This window comes from Eucyclogobius newberryi, unplaced genomic scaffold (assembly GCF_026437365.1).
Source record: "Eucyclogobius newberryi isolate DKJ021-1_F unplaced genomic scaffold, fEucNew1.0.hap1 SCAF_7, whole genome shotgun sequence".
Classification (NCBI taxonomy): domain Eukaryota; kingdom Metazoa; phylum Chordata; class Actinopteri; order Gobiiformes; family Gobiidae; genus Eucyclogobius; species Eucyclogobius newberryi.
The window spans coordinates 5,984,582-6,005,856 of NW_027316389.1; the positions used below are offsets into that span (position 1 = coordinate 5,984,582).

Consider the following 21,275-nt stretch of genomic DNA (forward strand, 5'->3'; position numbering starts at 1 on the left):
TTAGAGGAAGTAGTATAATTGTTTTAAAAGCCGAGTAGATTCTACAAGTTGCAGAGCGACTGCACAAATTGTACAGAACTTACGGTAATTTAATCAGCCGTTCCGTTTATGCACATTTCTGAAATCAATTGGAGATATAGTTGTGAAGTAAAAGTACGATTTGATCAATCACACAATCTTACTCTTGTCGTGTCTTTAAACCCTCCATTTTGAAAAGTTACTGTGGTAAATAAAAGTGAATTGTTCGTACAAAACCTGAAGTCCCGTGTCCACAGCTGAGCTCCGTTAGCATGTAGCATTAGCCCGTTAGCTCGCAGTAAAAGGGAACTTGCTGTATCACTAGTGTTAAGACCGTTTGAAAAAGAGAGCAACGTTGTTATAAAGTGTCTATTACATCGCTACATTTGTAAATCGATAGATTAAAATAAAAACAAGATTTAAAGGACACGTTATGCATTCTTTGTGTTCTTATTGTCCTTTAAACATGCTCTTGTGCCTGTACTTTGGCATTTTTGGCATGTTTGAGAACTTACATTGAAGTATACATTGAAAACCACACATTACTTTCCATCAGTTAGGCGTTCCCTCATCAGATTTTGGTGTTAGCGCGCCGTCTACTGGCAACAGAGGGAATTACAGAGGAAAAATAAATAAATAAAAGCTAGCCATTTTATTGTGATTTGACGCAGAAATGCTCAGAACAAGTCCGGAGATGATTTATGGACTAAAAAACAGCTCAGCAGACCTTTGGGACTGAGTGTTTTCTGAGGCTCGGCGGGAGAGGTCCTCGTCATCAAGCGTGAATTAAGTTACCGTATTTTCCGGACTATAAGTCGCACCAGAGAATAAGTCGCACCAGCCAAAAAATGCATAATAGAGAAGAAAAAAACATATATAAGTCGCACTGGAGTATGAAATGTGTGAAAATAACAAATAATATCACATATAAGTCGCACCCCGGCCAAAACTATGAAAAAAGGTGCGATTTATAATCCGGAAAATACGGTAAATACAACCGCAGGTAAGATTCTGATGAGGGAATAACATTATACCATGGTTAAAAGCTCAAAAGAACAGTTCCATTTGCATAACGTGTGTCCTTAAAATGACTCGTTTTAGATAAACTGGATGATTTTCTCGAGTCACACGGACCGTAATGTAGTCGCTCGTCTTGTGCAAAAGAGTAAATGAGGTTTACTCGTCTCAGTGAGCACTTTAAATGAACCTTCTTCTGTTTTTAAAGTCCATTCACCTTCACTGGTCTCAGTACGATCGTTTTAGTGCTTCTTCTACAACAAACGGCGAATAAACCTGACTTTGACACCAGCAGCTAATACTCGTGTCGTGTCGCGCTCCCCGGTGTCGCCAGCAGAGGGCGCAGGAGCACAGGATCTTTCTAGTATTTGAAGTTAAAAGTGTCAATACTCCCACTCGTTTTGTGAATGTCGGTGGTGAAAATCCGGTCACGTTTTTAAGGCAGTTGCAGCTGTTTAAGATTATTATTATTTTATTCTTTTTTTAATCGTGATTGTTCAAAGCTTGATCACTTGTTCCCTAGAAAACACAATACGTACACTCGAGCCCTAAATTAAGTTGGTCTCCTCGTCTGTGTCCGTCGTCGTGGTAACCTTGGCCCGCTGAAACAAGATGGCGTCAAAGGCCTCGTCCCTGTGCGTCATCCCCCCGAAAACCAGCGGCTGAAAACAGGAAATGAATAAAGTACATTTTGTTTGATTTTTTGCACTATTTGGAAGCGATTGTGAAATATTTCTGATTACACCACTAAAGTTAGTTTTTGTAAAACCCGTGTGCAGTTTTCATGTCTTTGAGTTGCTTTTCAACAGCGCCACCGAGCGGCGTTTGTATTACAGCGTTTTCGTGCCTTTTAGAGAAACGGTTCCGCGTTTACAGAAAACGTTTTGTCTCGGCGTCGACGTGACCTCCTTCGTGACATGAATTAGTCGTGCTTTAAATACACACAATTTGCCATAATGTTGCCATAAAGAAATCAAAATTAATAATTAATAATAATAGTAATAATAATAATATTAAGAAGACGAATAAAAAAAGAAAAATAGTTAACAATAATAAGAGGAAGAGGAAGAAGAAAAAGATTAAAAAATAACAGTAATAACAGTTATAATAATATTAAGAATAAAATAATAATAATTGATACTAATAATATTATAAAGAAGAAAAAAATAAATGATATTATAAAGAAGAAGAAAAGAAAAAATAATAATATTATGAAGAGGAAGAAGAAAAAAAAATCAAATAATTAATAATATTAAGAGAAAGAAGAGACGAAGAAGAAAAAGAAGAAGAATTGAATGTGGAGGAGTTGCTCTCTCTCGTCCAAAGTTCAACAACTACAAATGTCGACTTTAGGAGTAATATTGCACCAAATACAGACATGACGACACAGAGGGGAATAAAGTGATCAAATAACCCACACTCTCGACCTTTAAATGTAAAAACCTGTTTAAATTAGAGCGTAAAAGCCTCACCTTCTGTGTGGTGGGCGTGGCTATCGAGATGCCCATCCCAGAACCAGGAAGAACAGACAAAACCTTGTACTGAGGAGAAGAGGAAACACACTTTAAAAAATCTAATCCAGCACACCGAAATATTACAATAAGTGAATAAGAATGCAACGTACTCCGTCTACCTTCTGGACTTCCGTGATTTCGTTCAACCTGATGACCTTGTTTCTTTTGGAGGGGCCCGATCGGGAAGTGGACACCTCAAAACACAAGTAGCTGCAACACAGAGAATGCACGTTATTGTCGCCGACACGTGCAAAAAACAGGGAAAAATAAAGGAAATGAAGACGAAAACAGTCGAGCTGGTGAAAATTAAACACAGAAACCTTCAGTGTAATTGTTCAGCATTTCTGAGCTTTTATTTTGTCGCCATTTCACTTCTGCCGTGGCTCTTAAGTCATTTACAGGCACGTTTTGGCACATTTTTGGGTCGATATCGTGCCTTACCTTGACCGAACGTCGGGCGACCGTACAATTTTGGGACGGTGCAATCACAGCTGCCGAGTAATAAAAAGTACGCATTGCTGCGGTCACAACATACCGTATTTTCCGGACTATAAGTCACACTTTTTTTTTCATAGTTTTGGCCAGGGTGCCACTTATACTTATATTTATAATTTTTTGTTTTTATTCTGTTTGTATTCATTTATTTATTTTTCATTGTATTTATGTTTTATTTATTTATTTTTTAACATATTTTACTTGTGCTTGTTTTGTACTCCGTGCAGCACTTTGGAGACTTTGTGTTGGTAAAATGTGCTGTACAAATAAAGTTGGATTGGATTATACTTATACTTATATACTTATACTCCGGAGCGACTTATGTGATATTATTTGTTATTTTCACACTTGCAACCGCATCTCATACTCCAGTGCAACTTATTTATGTTTTTTTCTTCTCTATTATGCATTTTTTTGGCTGGTGCGACTTATACTCCGGTGCGACTTATAGTCCGGAAAATACGGTAATAGTAAGAATGAGAACATTTTAAATCGTGCCCATTTTTGAACCAAAGTGAAATAAGTTTAAATGTATGTAAACAGACTTAACTTTAAATCTATTGTCCCAGAAAATAGACCCGAATATTAAGTACGTTTTTATCTGTCCGTTTTTGACACATTTAGATAGTTATTACTCGTTATGAACATATAACTGACCATGTGTCTGCGCCGTCCACAAATACAGACAACGTGACGGTTTTTATTTGCCGCCCCGTTAAATTGAATGGTTTGGAGTGTAAACACGAGTACCAGGCTGCGCACAGAACTCTAGAGGGTGAAATGTGGTGTGAAGCCGCTCACTTCTCCGTGATGAAGAGGACGCCGTTCCGGATGTAGTCTGTGGGCGTTTTCTTGTCTCGGTTGATGAGGCAGCAGCGCCAGCCGTTCTCACAAGCTAAAAAGAAAGGAAAACAACAACAAAAAGCAGACAAAGTACATCAGCATTTACCACAAAAGAAAAGATCACGACCGGCTAATTTGGTAAGTAAAAAGCAGGGCTGTTCAACAGAAGGCCCAGGGGCAAAACCCGGCCCTCCGAGCGATTTAATCCTGGCCGCGACCAATCATCCAAATATTGAGAAAGTAAAATGAATGTTAACTGGTTTATTTCTGGTTTAGCACGAGTTTAGACCTGGATTGGTCTTGGTTTAATCCCTGTTTGATTCTGCTTTGGACCAGTTTTGATTCTGGGTCAGTCCTGGGTCAGACTTGATTGGTTCTAGTCCTAGTTTACTTCAGGTTCAGTCCCGGATGAGCAGTTGTGTAATGTTAGTAAAGCATTTTGTACGTTATCTCTCACAAAAATCAAATCAGTATTTATTTTTCTGCATTAACTCAAATTGATTGAAATAGTGACGGGGATTTTTAGTGCAACTCAAAATGTAATGGTTTTTATTGACGCGATATTTAGCTCAAAATCACAATGAGAAAAAGGTTTATTGCCATTGTCAGTGAATGAAAACACAATTTACAAACTAGTAACTTTCAATAATATAATAGCAATAAATAAATAAATAAATAGCAAAAAAGTAAATGAAGTCACTGGCATATATTTTTATTTGTGAAATTCCTAAATGTGATTTTTGCCCAGTGGTTTAATGGGTAATTTCCTTGTGTGATGTCATCATATACAAACAGGAAGTGACATTAAAAAAAAGATGTGCTATTTTGACATTACATTTAAAGATAATCAAAATTAAAAATTATATTATCTTAACTGCATCTTAGTTCAACGAGTCGTCCGACAAATCAAGGCTAATTTAGACTGAATAAGGAAAATTATGAGTAAAACATTTTGTGATATCAATTATGGTATCAAGCCATTCAAATTTGTTTGTTTTTTTTGCGATAGGTTTCCCCAAACCGCAGTCCCCCTCCTCACCTGTCAGGGGGCGCTCCGTCTCCGGCAGGTGGAACACGTCGTGGAAAGGGCCCCGCTTGGTGCTGTGCGTTCGTCCCCGCTCGTCCTCGTCCCGGCTCAGTCCCGCAGGAGCCACCGCGACGTTATTGGCCCGACCCGAGCCGTACGTCACCTGAGGAAAGTCGTGTCGAATGAGCCGCAGTGGCAAAGTTTTACATTCAGAGTTTTGATTCGGTTTGGATTTATTTACCTGAAAAACCCATTTAATTATTTGACTTGTTTCTAGAACATTAATCATGTTTTTTACTATTTTTGAACTAGTTAAAGTGACGTATGACAATTTTGACTTTATTTGGTGTGTTTATACTTGTTGTACATATAAATTATAGTTTTATACCGATCGAGCAGGTATTTGTGGAGAAAAGTAGAAAAATCTGTAGAAAATGACAGGAAGTGACATCACAGCTGGGACACTCATTCCAGTCAAAGTTTATGCAGAATTTACACAAAGAAACAGCTTTTTTGACTCTCTAAACATTAACTCAACAAAATAAAGTTGTTTTCATATATTTTTAATTGTCAAATAAAAATATTACAATAGATGAAAAATATACTATTTCACTTCACAAAGAATATAATTAATTCATGGTCAAGTCTAAACTATTGTAGGCTCAACATTTCTGTAAGTCTTTGTTCAGTAAAACATTAATGCGAAATGCTAAGTGTGTATAATAAAGTTCCTGTTGAATAAACAAATTATGTAATATAAATAAAAAGTGAATGTGTTTAAACCAGAATCTGAGGTCACTCACATGTGTCGGGGCGATTTTAATTTTGAAAAAAAAATATTTAAATAAACATCTTGATTTTTCATATTTTGTGATATTCTGAGTTTAATTCCCAGTTTCTCCAGTGAAATCACATTATGTTCCACTTCACTTTAGTCTTCTGTTCATGAATTTAGAATGTTTCTGTTTACAAACTCTTAAAGACTCATTTAATTAATAAAAATACATTTGTTTGAAATGAATTATTTTTGTTATTGTTATTTTTGGAAATAAAAATAAATAAACAAAAAAAACCTGAAACCAGTGTCAATCACAAATATCTGAAAAAATAAAAAAATAAATATATCATTGGTTCAAACTAAATTATTTGACGAGTCAGACGCTTTGGGAAACAAGTTAAATAATTAATAAATCCAGCCCGGTCAAAACTATTCTGAATGTTCGTCTTTTCTGAAAAGTAGGAGTGAAAACAGCAGCAGCACAAATACAATCTGAGGTTTTTAGGGTTTGGCTCGTTCGTCTAGAGGGGCTAAAACGGCCGGGACGGGGGGTAAACACAGACATATCTCTAAGGTTAGAGTTTCAGTCCTACCTGTTCACACTCAGAGAGCTGAGAGGGGGAAACAGCAGCGTCCAATCAAAACAGGCTCCCAAGAATAAACAAATAGACATAAAAGCTGTGCGCGTCATCTTTGTTCCTCTACAAACGTCAGGGCTGTTCACATCTGTACACGACGCCTCCACTACACAAGATGTTTATGTCTCTGAAATACTTTAGAAACACAGTATTTGTCCTGAAATATGACGATGGATATGAAGTAAGATCCATCTAGATTACGGGAGGATTTAAACGTTAAAACTATGACTGCATTTAATCTCTGTTTGGGTTGAAAACAGTCAGCTTTAGTGGATAACGCTGGAATTGGGACATCAAAATAGTGATATCTGATGTCAAGAGTTACGATTATTGTGAGAGAGAAAAAAAAAAATCACAATTTAACGACGATTCGGCAGTGAAATCTTGAATTTTCGGTCATTCCCGCGATCTGACGTGCGACTGTTCCTCGAGTTTGAGAGCGGCTTCATGAAAAAATAAAGTTAAATGTGACAGAAACAGCAAGATAAAACGGTTACTTACGTTTAGATCGACTTTTTGGACGATAGAATGAACTAAAAACACTTTCATTTTGCTTCCGATTATTATTTTTTACGACCTTACGATTACGTTGTGACCTGAACAATCACGATTATCGATTAGCTTGATAATCTTCACATCCCTACTTCAAAACAACAGCCACCTCATGCTGATAACCAACGATTGGAGATGACCGACCGCGTCATATCAGCGGACGGGTGCCGTCTCTGTGTTTGTTCTGTGTGCGGGACTGACCCGGCGGCTGAGCATGCTGCTGCTGCGATCCTTCAGCTGCAGGTCCGTGGGCAGGTTCGTCCAGATCACGTACGGCGTGTCGAAGCGGCACCGGAGCTTGTGGCAGCGCTTGAAGAAGAAGTCGATGATGAAGAACTTGATCCCCGCGTACACGCCTGAGGAAGAGGAAGAAGAAGAGAGTGTTCAGAGAGAGTGTAGACGCCTGAGGAAGAGGAAGGAGAAGAGAGTGTTCAGAGAAAGTGTAGACGCCTGAGGAAGAGGAAGGAGAAGAGAGTGTTCAGAGAGAGTGTAGACGCCTGAGGAAGAGGAAGGAGAAGAGAGTGTTCAGAGAGAGTGTAGACGCCTGAGGAAGAGGAAGGAGAAGAGAGTGTTCAGAGAGAGTGTAGACGCCTGAGGAAGAGGAAGGAGAAGAGAGTGTTCAGAGAGAGTGTAGACGCCTGAGGAAGAGGAAGAAGAAGAAGAGAGTGTTCAGAGAGAGTGTAGACGCCTGAGGAAGAGGAAGAAGAAGAAGAGAGTGTTCAGAGAGAGTGTAGACGCCTGAGGAAGAAGGAGAAGAAGAAGAGAGTGTTCAGAGAGAGTGTAGACGCCTGAGGAAGAAGAGGAAGAAGAAGAGGAAGAAGAAGAAGAGAGCGTTCAGAGAGAGTGTAGACGCCTGAGGAGGAAGAAGAAGAAAGCGTTCAGAGAGTGTAGACACCTGAGGAAGAGGAAGAAGAAGAAGAAGAAGAAGAGGAAGAAGAGGAAGAAGAAGAAGAAGAAGAAGAGCGTTCAGAGCGCAAGTGTCTTGCGTTCTTCTGCGTCGCTTAGAGCCTAGAGCGCCCTCTTGTGGTTGTCAGTGTGAAAATAACTAATAATATCACATATAAGTCGCTCTGGAGTATAAGTCGCACCCCGGCCAAAACTATGAAAAAAGGTGCAATTTATAATCCGGAAAATACGGTACAAAGAAAATAATTGTTTGTTGGACTAATTGAAAAACATAATGGCTGTGATGAGACTCCACTCTGGCCCTGGGAGTGTAAAACATTTGACATCACGTGGAAAAGACATCATCTGTGACTCACCCACGATGAAGCCCAGGAGTTTGAACGGGAGGAAACACGTGGCGAGGAAGGCCACCCACAGGCCCACGTAGAGCTTCTGCGTCAACTCCGGCTGAACCCACATGAACAAACTGAACACAGAGAAGCGTCATCGCACACAAGTTTAGTTTACTTTTTTTCATTTTGGTGTAATCCCTCATTCATCCAGGAGTGTTCCATTGTAGAAAAAGATTGTCGTTTCATCTGGACTCTGTTTTAAAAAAAAAAACGATACGTTTCGACTCTCATCCAAGAGTCATTCTCAATCTGCGAATCAGGACCAGGAACTCAGATATTTATCCTACTCTGGGTAGGCCCTGCTCACCGGGCAGTATCACCTGATGAAAAGGTGTTATTGGTTTCGCTAGAAACTAAACCTCTTTGTTTTCTATCAAACTACCCTCTGTCTTTACTATCAGTCCTTTAATGGGCCATCAGCCTCCTAGTGTACCTGGCTCACTCTCTCTCTCTCCTCCCTGATTAACATCAGAAATTAAAAAAATAATAATAATATTTTTGCACACACACACACACACACTTATATAATTAAAAAAAAAAGTTTCATTTACTTGTTTTTTTAATCGAGGGCAATGCACATTACACAAAAGAACAAATATCAAAGTTGCTCTTTTCCGCCTGCGTACTGCGCTTTATTTTTTGATTTTTTTTTTCAACTTCAAGAAATTAGATATTCAAATTTTATTAAAGGCGCAATGGACGATTTTTCGGCGATTTGAGAACGCAGGTGGAAGTGCGCATGCCACTCCCCCGTGTGGACTGATACAACACACACGTGCGTTTGTTTATTAGCGAAACGGATCGCATCGCATCGCTCGTCTCCCGTAGATTTCAGTCTCTTCTGCGTCAGCTCGAACTGTCTTTCTCCGTCTTCATTTTGCCCCGTACTCTGAGGGAACTATATTATGATAGATCAATGCGCTTAGACACGCGGAACCGTGGGACGAGCCGCACGCGGCTGCAGGTGAGCGATAGGTGCGTTTTATGATCGATACGTGAGGAAATAAGACTCCATTCAACCTTTAAGATGATATATTAACGCTTTTTTATTTCACAGTGTCAGTGTTTTGCAGCTTATGTCCGTCATGTTTAGGTGGTTGTTTTTGACGTTTTTACTGTGCACTCTGAGGTGATTTTCAAACTACAAATGTCAAATAAACTAAACTAAAAGGAATTTACTGGGATTAAGAGTAAATTTATATTATAGATTATTGCAACGTTTTCTGTTCTTCAAAATGTGTTATTGTGACAAACTGAGCAATATTTGAGAATAGGAACTCACTTCTTAATCTTCTCCAGGACGTTGGCCATTTTCCCAAAGATATTCTGTAAAAGAAAGACATTATTTTGTTATTTTTTGTATTCGTGCACTATTTTCTGACCATATTTTAGCACCAATAAATAGATGACATGTTTTAAAGTCGACACAAATAACTGAATTTATCCTTTAAAAAGAACGTAAACACTTGAATTAACTCAACATTGTTTTGAATATTATTGTACGTATGAAAGTAAGGGCAGAATTGTTACCAAAAATATCTGTTTTTGGAGTGTTATTTTACTTAAAGTTCATATAAAAGGTTCTTATTTTGGCGGTACAGAACCTGTGGTAAATATCTTAGTTTTACTTCAGTTAAATTGCAATTTCTGAAGAAATTTAGAAAAATAAAAGTTTAAAATTACAGGAAGTAGAGTTCTAAAACAGAATCCCTCTGTGATGTCATCAACGTGCGACGTGCCGTTGAAAACACTTAACTGACACTATTCTGACAGTTTAAACCATCATTCAACAAAATAAAGGTGTTATATGGTATTATTGTTGGTCGAATCATACTTTAAATGTATTTTGCTCTTGTTTACACTCTGGTTGCTAGGTAACAGTCGTGGAATTACCTCCACTTATGTCATATTTGCTGCTCGTGACAACCAGAAAGTACAATAATGGTCAAACTGGGGATAAACCGGCAAAAGGTTTAGTAAAAGCTGAAATATAATTGTGTTCACAGCGTTTTAAAGAAAAGTGTTGTCTAACCCGTCATAAAGACTTTAAATTAATAAACATTTGTGGTCGTTAAACATTACATGAATTAAAAACTCAGCGTAGGTCTGACCTGAGCCCTCTGAGCGACATCCAGGACCAACTGGAACTTCTCTGAAACGGTTAAGTCTTCTTTGGGCGGCTCCTGGCAGAGAAAAGGGAAAACAAACACGACATTTGAATAAATAATAGAATTCTGTGGTTTGAAATGTGTCGATCGACCGCGACCAGTTCGATTCCTCACCACAGGTTCATAGATTTCAGGAACGATGGTCCACTGGATCCTCCACCCTCTGAGCGACAAGAAAACACACAAAAAAAAAAACAATCTTGCATCATTATGAAATGCTTTATCTGATTGGTCACTTGGCAAAACAGACTTCGACCGTATTTTCCGGACTATAAGTCGCACCTTTTTTCATAGTTTTGGCCAGGGTGCGACATATACTTATATACTTATACTCCAGAGAAACTTATATGTGATATTATTTGTTATTTTCACACTTGCAACTGTATTTCATACTCCAGTGCGACTTCTTCTTCTCAATCATGCATTTTATGGCTGGTGCGACTTATACTGCGGTGCGTCTTATAGTCCGGAAAATACGGTACTTCTTTTTTACGGATGCTTTTGCGGCGATTTACGCAAGTGGCACATGACAACACCACACAAAATTTAAACATTTAGTATCATTTTGAAGCAGAATGTTTGAGTTTAATGTTCATTTGTTGTTCATGTGTTGTTCATTTGTTGTTCATTTGCTGTTCATGTGTTGTTCATTTGTTGTTCATGTGTTGTTCATGTGTTGTTCATTTGTTGTTCATGTGTTGTTCATTTGTTGTTCATGTGTTGTTCATGTGTTGTTCATGTGTTGTTCATGTGCTGTTCATTTGCTGTTCATGTGCTGTTCATGTGCTGTTCATTTGCTGTTCATTTGCTGTTCATTTGCTGTTCATGTGCTGTTCATGTGCTGTTCATGTGCTGTTCATGTGCTGTTCATGTGCTGTTCATGTGCTGTTCATGTGCTGTTCACATTACGTCATAAGGCGCTGGTACAGCTGGCAGCCCGGTGTAAACGCTCTCTCTTCTTTCTCACACTTATTGTGCTTTATCTCCTATATTTTGTAAATATAGTTAGTATATTTTTTCTATTTTACTGTACGATAAGGACACGCGCTGTTTCAACTGTTTTTGACTTCTTTCGGCTGGATTTGAGCGTTTTTCGTTGCGTTCGTTGTGTTGTGACGTGAGCTAGCTCCAAGCGAGCCCACCAGCTCCGGCCGCGCTAAAGTACGGCGTGTCGTCGGTACACGTTTATATACACGTTTATATGAAAGAGGAACTTCACGAACGATCAGGACACGCACTGGAATCGCTTTAAATTAACTTGTTTTGACTTTATTCGGCTGGATTGAGTGTTTTCGTCGTTGCGATGTGTCTTGGCTCTGAGTCCCCCGGCTCCGGCCCCGCCCCCCGGCTCCGGCCCCGCCCCCCGGCCGGCGCCGTACCGCGTTTCCACAAAGGAGGAACTCATGAAACTGCGGAGAACAGTCGTCTTACCCGGAGATCGTCACGTTATCCCGTCGCAATACTGACCTAACCTAATACTGATGTGCAATTCTGTCATATGTGCAATTGCTGTTGGAATTCATGTGCAATCTATGTGCTGTCGTGACACATATTCATGTGCAATTACTGTCGGGATCACATGCAATGGTATTTATTTATTTATTTGTCTATGGGAGTTTTTATTTATTTATAGGAGATCTTCTACTGAAAGTGTTTTTCAGACTTCCTATAAGTGATCTGTTCTTCTGTATCTACCTCTGTATCTACCTGCGTTGCACCAATGAAATTTCCCCATGTGGGACAATAAAGGAATATCTTATCTTATCTTATCTTATGTGCTGTTCATGTGCTGTTCATGTGCTGTTCATTTGCTGTTCATGTGCTGTTCATGTGCTGTTCATGTGTTGTTCATGTGTTGTTCATGTGCTGTTCATGTGCTGTTCATGTGCTGTTCATGTGTTGTTCATTTGCTGTTCATGTGTTGTTCATTTGCTGTTCATGTGTTGTTCATTTGCTGTTCATTTGCTGTTCATGTGTTGTTCATGTGTTGTTCATTTGCTGTTCATTTGCTGTTCATGTCTTGTTCATGTGTTGATCATGTGTTGATCATGTGTTGTTCATGCGTTGTTCATGCGTTGTTCATGCGTTGTTCATGTGTTGTTCATGTGTTGTACATTTGCTGTTCATTTGCTGTTCATTTGCTGTTCAATTGCTGTTCAACAACAGTGGGTGGCGCTAAGTGCACCTTTTCAATTAGATGCCGACCGCCATTAGAAGCAACACAACAACAACATAACCGTTTTTTTTTGTTTTTATGGTATAGCGTAAAACAGATACTTTGAAGATGCAGAAGAAGAAAAAGAAGAAATAATAAGAAAAAGAAGAAAAAAAGAAAAGAAGAAAAGGAAGAGGAAATGTGCTGCTCTCGGATCCAAAACTAGCGTGCAAACGAGCTAAGACTTCACTCATAAACAGACACACATGTATCACCAGTTGTGTTTTTAACTAGAAGCTTGTGTAACGTATATAAAACACACACCACAATCACTTTGGAATCATCTGAAGATTTTAGTTCTCCAATTTGAAAAGAAAAGCAGAAGAGACATAAATAACAGTCACAGAACACGAGCAGCTCATGTGTCTGTAAAGTATCGCTCGGAGGAAGTACTTGTGCCACGCCCGGACTCACCTGGCAATGAGGTAATTCAAGGAGAGACGAACTATGGCCAGAAACAGGAACATGGGTATGGTCCAGCCGTACCACGCTGCGTACATGTACATCTGAGGGAGGGAGTTACACAGTTTGAGTCTTTTACCGTTGTTCGGCCTCAAAAATTGTGAATAAATCGATAAAACCTAAACAGACGCCCTTTTTAACTCGCAAATGATACAAAGTCGTAGTTGTGCGTTTACCAGAAAAGCTATGGCGGAAGTGTAGACCGAGTACCAGCTGGAGAGCGCCCGCACGTTTCGCTTGAAGTTGGACACGGGTCTGAATCCTCTCTCTGGAAAAAAATAATGCAGTTTTAGCTCTCAAAATCTACTAATATTGACATTCAAATAGAAAATGTGAACTCACTGAGGCGTCTCATGTTTTCTGTCAGCCTAATGAAGAAAAACAAATGTCATTCTATTATTACAGAATATTTGAAGGGAATTCTATGGTTTAATTTCTATATTTCACTCTAATCTTTTCTAGATTTTTTTAATATAATGTCTATATAATGTCCCAGTGACATTTGGACCTAATTTGAAGATGGACGAATGAGACAAACGTCTGGATCAGATGTTCACGGACAGTTTGTGCCAAAGCTTCTTTCTATGTATTTTATTTTCCTTTATTTGCTTTGCTTGTTTTGTTATGTCTATTTTTTATTCAGTTTATACACATTTAAAAACTGAATAATACTAAAATAATCATCATGATCATAAGAAAAAAAAAATATTAATACTTAAAAAAAATATATATATATATATATACCTCTTGGCGCTGAGTGGCTCCTCCGTCTCAACCGTCTCCTCTTCGGGCTGAAACCGGAAGTCTTCGATGTAATCCCCGAATCGGTCGTGAATCCATTTGAGGAAACGGTTGTAGAGCGACTCCCTCTGTTTCTCTGGAAGGACAAACGAGTAAAACGTGCGTTCTCTTGTGTCGTGCTGAGAATAACGTCACGTGTTTAAAGCGTTTTACCTGTGACTTCAGGCGCCGGCGCAACAGGAGCCGGGGCTCTTTGAGAGTGAGAAGGAGAGTCCTCTGGCCCTCTGAAAACAAAGAAGTAAATATAGAATGATCAAAGTGAAAAAGCCATTTAGCGGTAATTAGATGTTGAAAGACATAAATAATGAACACATTGGAGAGCTTGGAACAGATGAGACAGATACACAGAGGTTTTATTCTCTGGTTTGCACTACTCTTTTTCCTTTTATCCTTTACTCTCTGGTCTTTTTCTGTTTGTTCTGTTTTTTTGTGTATATGAATATCAAATTAGAGTCAAAATAAATGCTACTTCAGCACAATTCTTTATTAAATCAGGCCAAATGTAGTGTGGGGTTTATTTTTTTTTAAACATGCTTTATCCATCATAAGTATCAAGTCAAAACAAGACAACAACATTCATTTTGATAAAGAATTGTGCTGATTTGGTCAACAAAGGTCAATTTGATAACATTTCCAAACCGTTCCAGTAAATTATTAACCCGAGTCACGCCAGAATGAGCTGCTTTTCAGTCCAGTTCAAAGTTTTCAGAGTAGTTCAAAGAGTAGAAAGTTCAGACGCTTGCTCACAAATGTAGTGAAGGAAAAGTAACAAGTATCCAGTACAAAATGTACTTCAGTGCATTCGACAGGTCGTTAGGTTTTCTTTATAATTACTCGGTTTAGTCGGTTAGTCCCGGTGGTAAATCATTATCAGAGGTTTCACGTCAGTCAAGGGACAGTTTGTCAAGAAAACAGTGCAAATAAAAATGTTGCAGAATTCTAAAAACTGTGTCACCAATAAGCAAAATTCCAAAATGAGACAATTTACACACACTATGCCGACAGTTTAAACAATAATTTAACAATAAATAAAAGGTGTTGACCTGGATTTTTATTTGTTACATTAAAACTATTGTGTAATTTATATGGATTTTGGCCTTTGTTTACAGTATGGTTACTACTACTACAATTGTCAACTTGGGGGAAAATATGTTTTGTAATTTTAAATATAAAATTCAGATAGCTCAAAAAGTTAATAAAGTACAGTGCTTTTACTTTTATATTCATATTTCCCACCACTGCCTTCAACTACAGACAGCAGCTGCTTTTTAGTGTTGGCACTTCACATGAATGTTGAAATCACCCTGATCATCACTCGGCGCACGGGAAAGACAACGTGACAAACAAAGACAAACGCTACACAACGTACAAGCAGATTAAACACGTGACGCAAAATGAAACGTGGGTGAGTTTTAACCGCACTTGCTCTTGAGCGCCTCGTTGACTTTCTGTTCCAGCTCGATGCGTTTGAGTCGCTCTCGCTCCAGATCCTGCTTCAAAATGTCCACGTTCGTCTCGTCTTTGAGCTTCCTCAGCTCCTCCACTGGGAAACAAAAAGGCACAACCGAGGACGAAGTTAGACGGACGGAACGTGAAAATACAATTGAAAGTTGTAAAACCGGTTGACCGAATGGGCAAAAGATCTCGAAACCCTTTCAGTAGCTCAATGATCAGAAGACGTATCGGACCCAAACTGCACTCACAGGACGATAATCGCGTCGAGTTTATGCAAAAACAACTATTTACAGAAAAATGTACAATAAACTGTAGAAGGTAGGGTTCAAGCTTGTCATTATTTTGTTCTAAATACCGTATTTTCCGGACAATAAGTCGCTTTTTTCATAGTTTTGGCCGGGGTGCGACTTATACTCCAGAGCGACTTATATGTGATATTATTTGTTATTTTCACACTGACAACCACAAGAGGGCGCTCTAGGCTCTAAGCGACGCAGAATCGTCACTTCCTCTTCCTCTGGAGTTTGGAGTTGTTTAGAAGTGACACAGAGGAAGAAGAATTCAATGGATTTAGTGATTTGGGGTAAAACTGATGCTTTGGTAAACTTGTTAGCATGTTCTTTATGCTATAGTTATCTGAATAACTGTTAATATGTTACGTTAACATACCAGACACTTACCACAGTTCTGTCTGTGCCTCATGTAGCTGAAGGTGTTAGCGTTAGCATACGTACACCTATTCACCATGTTCTCTCATCTGTTATTATTTTAAACTGCATTTCAAGAGTAAATGTCTGTTCTTGGTCTTGGATTTTATGAAATAAATTTCCCCCAAAAATGCGACTTATACTCCAGTGCGACTTATTGTCCGGAAAATACGGTATAGTAAATTTAAATCCTGATGTGGACTTAGTTTTGTGTCTGTTCTCGTCCTTCTTTAGTCCTGATCTAGTCCTGGTTTAGCGTCAGGTTTATTCCTGGTTTAGTTCCGGTTTAAGTGTGAACATCGTCTCAAACACACTCAAATCTTCAGATCACTCCCTCTACACCTCGTTTCATTTCATTGCCGTCGTCCCATTTAAATCCCTGTAGATCTAAACAGTCGTCGAAAAACACATTTTGCTCGTCTAAAACACAATCAACTGAACGACTTAAGTCCGACGGCTTTACACGCAAAAAGGAAAGAGTTAAGTTTCCTCATTAAATTAATCATCACTAATCAAATATTGAGATAACTGAGCGAACAGCACTCTCAAACGTGTCGTGTGCGGAGAGAAGACTCGTACGACTCGAACGGAGCAGGAAATACATCCAAACGGCACGGGACCTAAGTATATCTCGTGTTTTTTTGATGAATCAATACATATTTTTGTCCGTCGACATGAGGATGTCGTCAAGCAGCTTCACTTCATCTTCATTTGTTTCTGAATTAATTTATAAGTTATACAAATGCATTTAAATGTAAAGTACTTTATTATCTGACTCTTTTGGTCACATTCACTTTTTTTGTCATTCAAAAAGTTGGATTTGATGAAAAACTTGAGGAACATGGACTCAATTAGCACAAAATATCCTGTCTTATTCTGCCAAACAACCTATAGTTAAGATCTGTTGTCAGATCGAGTTTGTCAGTTCTCCTGGAGGCGTTTAAAATATAATCGCAAATAGAACTTTTCCCCAAATGGTGCAGCCCTAATAGACAAAGTAAATGAAAGAAAATGAAAGATTCCACTGTTGTTTGTTCGTCAGGGTCTCAGTAAACGTGAATAATCGTTATAAACTAAACGTCGATATCATGCCATCCCTCCTGGTGCACAAACATGGAGCATTTTGACAACCGTCTGTAAACCATGTATACATATTTATTTAATACAAGCCTATTTTTACCTTATATAGTTAATCCTATTTTAAATTCATGCCCTATCAGCAGCTATTGTTTACTGTCTGAAAACTATCAATTCGACTTTGTCTTTACTTTTTCAACAATTACGGTAAATCAGCTGTAAAAACAAAGACCCAAAAGAAACAAAAAATAAGCCTGAGAAATGTCTATTTTTCCTGTTTTTACTCACGGAGGAAGTGTTTCTCCAGCAGAGCGATCTCCAGGAGCCCTTTGACCTCCGTCAGGTCCGTTCTGTCATCGAGAGCTGCGGAGAAGCCAGGACCAGCCTGACAACGCACGACACACAGGATATTAATATATAGAGTTTGTACTTGAGGGTCGATGGGATCAGGAGTGAGATCATCACAGGGAGATCTCACGGTGGCAAAGGCGGTTAGCGCTCTTGCCTCCCAAGAAGGAGATCATGGGTTCGATTCCCGGACCAGACCAACATCACATGATCTCTCTGGGTGGAGTCTGCATGTTCTCCCCGTGTTACCGTGGGTTCTCTCCGGGTTCCCCGGCTTCCTCCCACCATCCAAAGACATGCATGTGTTAGGTAAAATTGGTAACTAGTGAATGAATGTGAGCGTGAACTGTCTGTCTGTCATGTCTATGTCTCTGTGTTGGACCCGCGACCCCGAAAGGGAACAAGCAAAATGGATGGATGAATGTTTCCAGACTGAGATGTGGTGTGGTAAAATAAGACACAATTGTATTTCAGATTTTTACCAAACATTCGGCCCCATTTGTCCCCAGTTTGACCATTTTTGTAAAGTTTATAATTCAGTAGCGTGCAGGGGGACTCTGAACACTCTGAACACTGACCGGGGACTCTGAACACTGACCGGGCACTCCACTCTGAACACGGCCACAGACTGAGCAGCTGCGGGAGAAGAAGAACTAAGCTTCCTGCAGTACTGCTCAGCGACCTGTAGAGGCCACTAAAAGACACCTTGACTTCCAGCCAAGCTTCAGCAGCAGAAGAAAACTGGCTTATTTGGATATATTTTAGAACAATTCATATATAGTTGTGACAAACGATCATTTTAGAGGTTATTGGTCAATCACTGCTTGCCTTGATTGCCCTGACCGCACACCACTGTTATAATACTTCCTGGTTCGACATGAGTAGCAAATATGACGCAGGTAGAGGTAATTCCACAACTGTTACCTAGCAACCAGACTGTAAACAAGAGCCAAAACAATAATACCACATTACACCTTTATTTTGTTGAACGACGCTTTAAACTGTCAGAAAAGTGTGTCAGTTAAGCGCAAATTGGACCCAGCTTTTCATTTTAAACTTTTATTTTTCAAAATGTCTTCACAAACTGCAACTTAAAAGTAAAATCAAGATAAATATTTAGCACACGTTCTATCCCACCAAACTAAGTCACAAGTAGAAAAAGAAGAGAACATTCACATGGACTATAAGTAACGAAAACGTACTTCTCAGAGTAGTTTTCGGACTGCATACTTTTACTTCTACTTGTGTTAGAGCTGTGCAATCAATCGAATCTACTTTAGTAATAGTATTTGAACGTTAACATGAGTAGAATCTTTGGCTACTCTCGAGTCCTCAAAGCGCTGACAAAGGCCCATGATGTCAGTGTCTGTCACCTGGGCCTCGGAGAACAGGTCGGCCTCGGCGTCTCCGTCCCGCAGCTCCTCGGTCTCCCTGGCGACGCCCTGCACCTTTATGGGGACGTCCTCCACGCCCTCGTTGTCGGACGTGTTCGGCGACTCCGTGAAATCCACAAACTCCTCCCTCCTCGTGCCCCTGAAGCGAATCCTGTCCAGGCGCCTCAACATCCTGCGGCTGTTACCACGGCGACTCTACCACCACAACGAAAGCCACATGGTTCACTTGCTGCAGGAGAGAGAGAAAGATGTAGAGTGGGGATGTAAGGATTATGTGGTTTTAATTGATAATGGTGATTATTGAGGTCACAATATCATCTTAAGGATCAAAACATAATAATCGGAACAATTTTAGATGCAAAATTATGTCTTTTTTGTTCAATATACACTTTTCATCTGGCTGTTTTTGTCACATTTAACTTTATTTTGTTATTCAGAAAGTTCCATTTCATAAAGTCGGTCGCAAACTTGAGGAATAGCAACATATTATTATAGATTTAACTGTTGTTTTGTCACAATAATGGTGAATAAACGTATAATCGTGACTAAAATTTGATATTGTTATTGTTGTTATTGTCTAGATCACAGATTCTCAAACCTTATCTGGCGCCCCCTTGTGAGATAATAAATTATACATGCCCCCCACAGCCTCTGGGACGGCGCAGAATCGTCTCTTCACTGCAGTAAATACGGCGTTTCAAGGAGAAGACGCGCTCACATTACTTCTTGTTCACTGTGGATCACTTTTACCACTGCGGGTCCACGACTGCTTTCTGCGCGGAGCCGACTCGTACCGCTGCGTTTGTGCGTCATTGTGTTCAAAAGCGGAAAGGAATCGAATCCACGCACATTGAGAATGTTCAAAAGTTAGATTCTAAAAGGGGAGTGTAGCATCCAGCGATTAAATTAGTTTTTATTGTTTCCATCCCGTGTCATTCAACCAACCAGATCGCTGCATTTACTGTGATAGTTTGACAAATGAAGACGTCAAATGACACAAGTAGAGTTTTAACATTTTTCACGTTTCAAAAATAAAAAAGCATGTAAACGACAATCTGCTGCATGTCACGGCAAAATGACACTCAAAAGAGGCGGGGCTTATCAGTTTTGCAGTTTTTTTAACAGGAAGTCAATGGTATGAGTTCTAATATTAAGCCGTTTTGGATCAATATTTCAGGTTTACAATGAACAAAAGGTTTTAAATGATGACCTACGTATGTTATACCGTATTTTTCGGAGTATAAGTCGCACCAGCCAAAAAATGCATAATAGAGAAGAAAAAAACATATATAAGTTGCACTGGACTATGAAATGCGGTTGCAAGTGTGAAAATAACAAATAATATCACATATAAGTCGCTCCGGAGTATAAGTATATAAGTATAAATATAAGTATAAGTCGCACCCCGGCTAAAACTATGAAAAAAGGTGCGACTTATAGTCAGAAAAATACGGTAGTTCAAAATAAAGTACCTTGGGAAAAAACACTTTAAAAGACACATAAATATATACAATTAGGAGTGGAAGATATTTTTGGAGTAGCTCAATAACAATATTCCAACTACATTTTATCAATCCAACAGAAATGTGTCAAATCGCGTCTTTAAACCTATTAGAGGGCGTTTAAATATTGAGCAAATGAGAAATGGCTGTAAAATGAATCACAAAAGTGCAGAAATGATATCTAGATATTCAAATGTTACGTTACTAAACAGTACACAGTGGAAAGGGCCAATTACACCCTCTAAACAAATACGGATGCATTCCCTCTCTAGTACACTCAGTCTGCAGTAGTTTTGTATCCTTGGTTGACATTTATGACGTGTTTTGGGGAGTGTTTTGTCTGAACAGCAACTGAACAAACTGGTTTTAAAATTGACAACATACTATATAACAATTATTACTAAGTATTTTCTACACGTGATTCGATTTAGTAATATCAAGAGAGTGTATTTTCTGTTTGCAATTCTACTTACATTATTTGTTAATGATCTATTATTATTATTATTATGATGTTTTATTTGATTATATAAAATACCAATTTACAATCCGACACTAAAGAAACAACTGCAGCTTAGCCCGTTTTAAAATCAACAGTATTAAAAGGCAAGTCCAATGTTTGCAGTTAAAATGTAATTAATGCATGAAATTATCGGAAAACGTTTAAATCTCTATTTTAACTCTTTATTTTTAGCGGGAGACAAAAGTAAAGCCACAAGTGGAGGACAAAGCTTAAGACCTGAAGGAGCTCTCTCACCGCGATCCCAAGATGCAACTTTTCCCTCACGTTTTGGGCCAAAATCTTCACCAAACCGGCTCAAACTGCGCCGGCCTCTTGCCCAAACATTGCCGCACCAGCGTCTGTAGTCTGCAGATTTATTTGCGGCTTTAATTCCAGTATTTTCAGCTTCAAACAGAGAGAATGTGTCGCCCTTATCGCGGGAGAGGTTTAGCCGTGGGCGTGGTAAA

At 39.0% G+C, this 21,275-nt stretch overlaps 1 protein-coding gene across 4 annotated transcripts; it reads right to left on the reverse strand.

Annotated features, from left to right (window-relative positions):
• Positions 1–1,505: 1,505 nt before the first annotated feature.
• Positions 1,506–21,261, reverse strand: LOC140349169 (GRAM domain-containing protein 4-like). 4 transcript variants are annotated; one of them, XM_072435409.1, is made up of 20 exons: positions 21,046–21,261; positions 18,787–19,036; positions 17,354–17,450; positions 15,249–15,369; positions 13,980–14,050; positions 13,770–13,902; positions 13,368–13,393; positions 13,202–13,293; positions 12,978–13,069; positions 10,463–10,511; positions 10,292–10,363; positions 9,463–9,506; positions 8,145–8,254; positions 7,084–7,238; positions 6,286–6,303; positions 4,927–5,077; positions 3,846–3,939; positions 2,669–2,759; positions 2,508–2,576; positions 1,506–1,697 (listed from the first exon to the last, which is right to left on the reverse strand). In XM_072435409.1, the coding sequence occupies exons 2-20, from the start codon at positions 18,976–18,978 to the stop codon at positions 1,584–1,586; spliced, it is 1,791 nt and encodes a 596-aa protein (XP_072291510.1). In that variant the 5' UTR covers positions 18,979–19,036; positions 21,046–21,261; the 3' UTR covers positions 1,506–1,583. The 4 variants fall into 4 exon arrangements, with proteins under 4 accessions (XP_072291510.1, XP_072291509.1, XP_072291512.1 ...); XM_072435408.1 differs by having other exon boundaries at positions 2,660–2,759; positions 21,046–21,260; XM_072435411.1 differs by lacking the exon at positions 6,286–6,303.
• Between the last annotated feature and the right edge of the window lie 14 nt (positions 21,262–21,275).

Excerpts from the sequence above, each read along its gene's own strand:
- LOC140349169 (XM_072435408.1), bottom strand. The coding sequence starts at position 18,978 with ATGTTGAGGCGCCTGGACAGGATTCGCTTCAGGGGCACGAGGAGGGAG. Across the intron at positions 8,255-9,462 it reads GTCCTGGAGAAGATTAAGAA|TTTGTTCATGTGGGTTCAGC; the intron begins GTGAGTTCCTAT and ends CTCTGTGTTCAG. Across the intron at positions 1,698-2,507 it reads CCACGCCCACCACACAGAAG|CCGCTGGTTTTCGGGGGGAT; the intron begins GTGAGGCTTTTA and ends TCCTGTTTTCAG.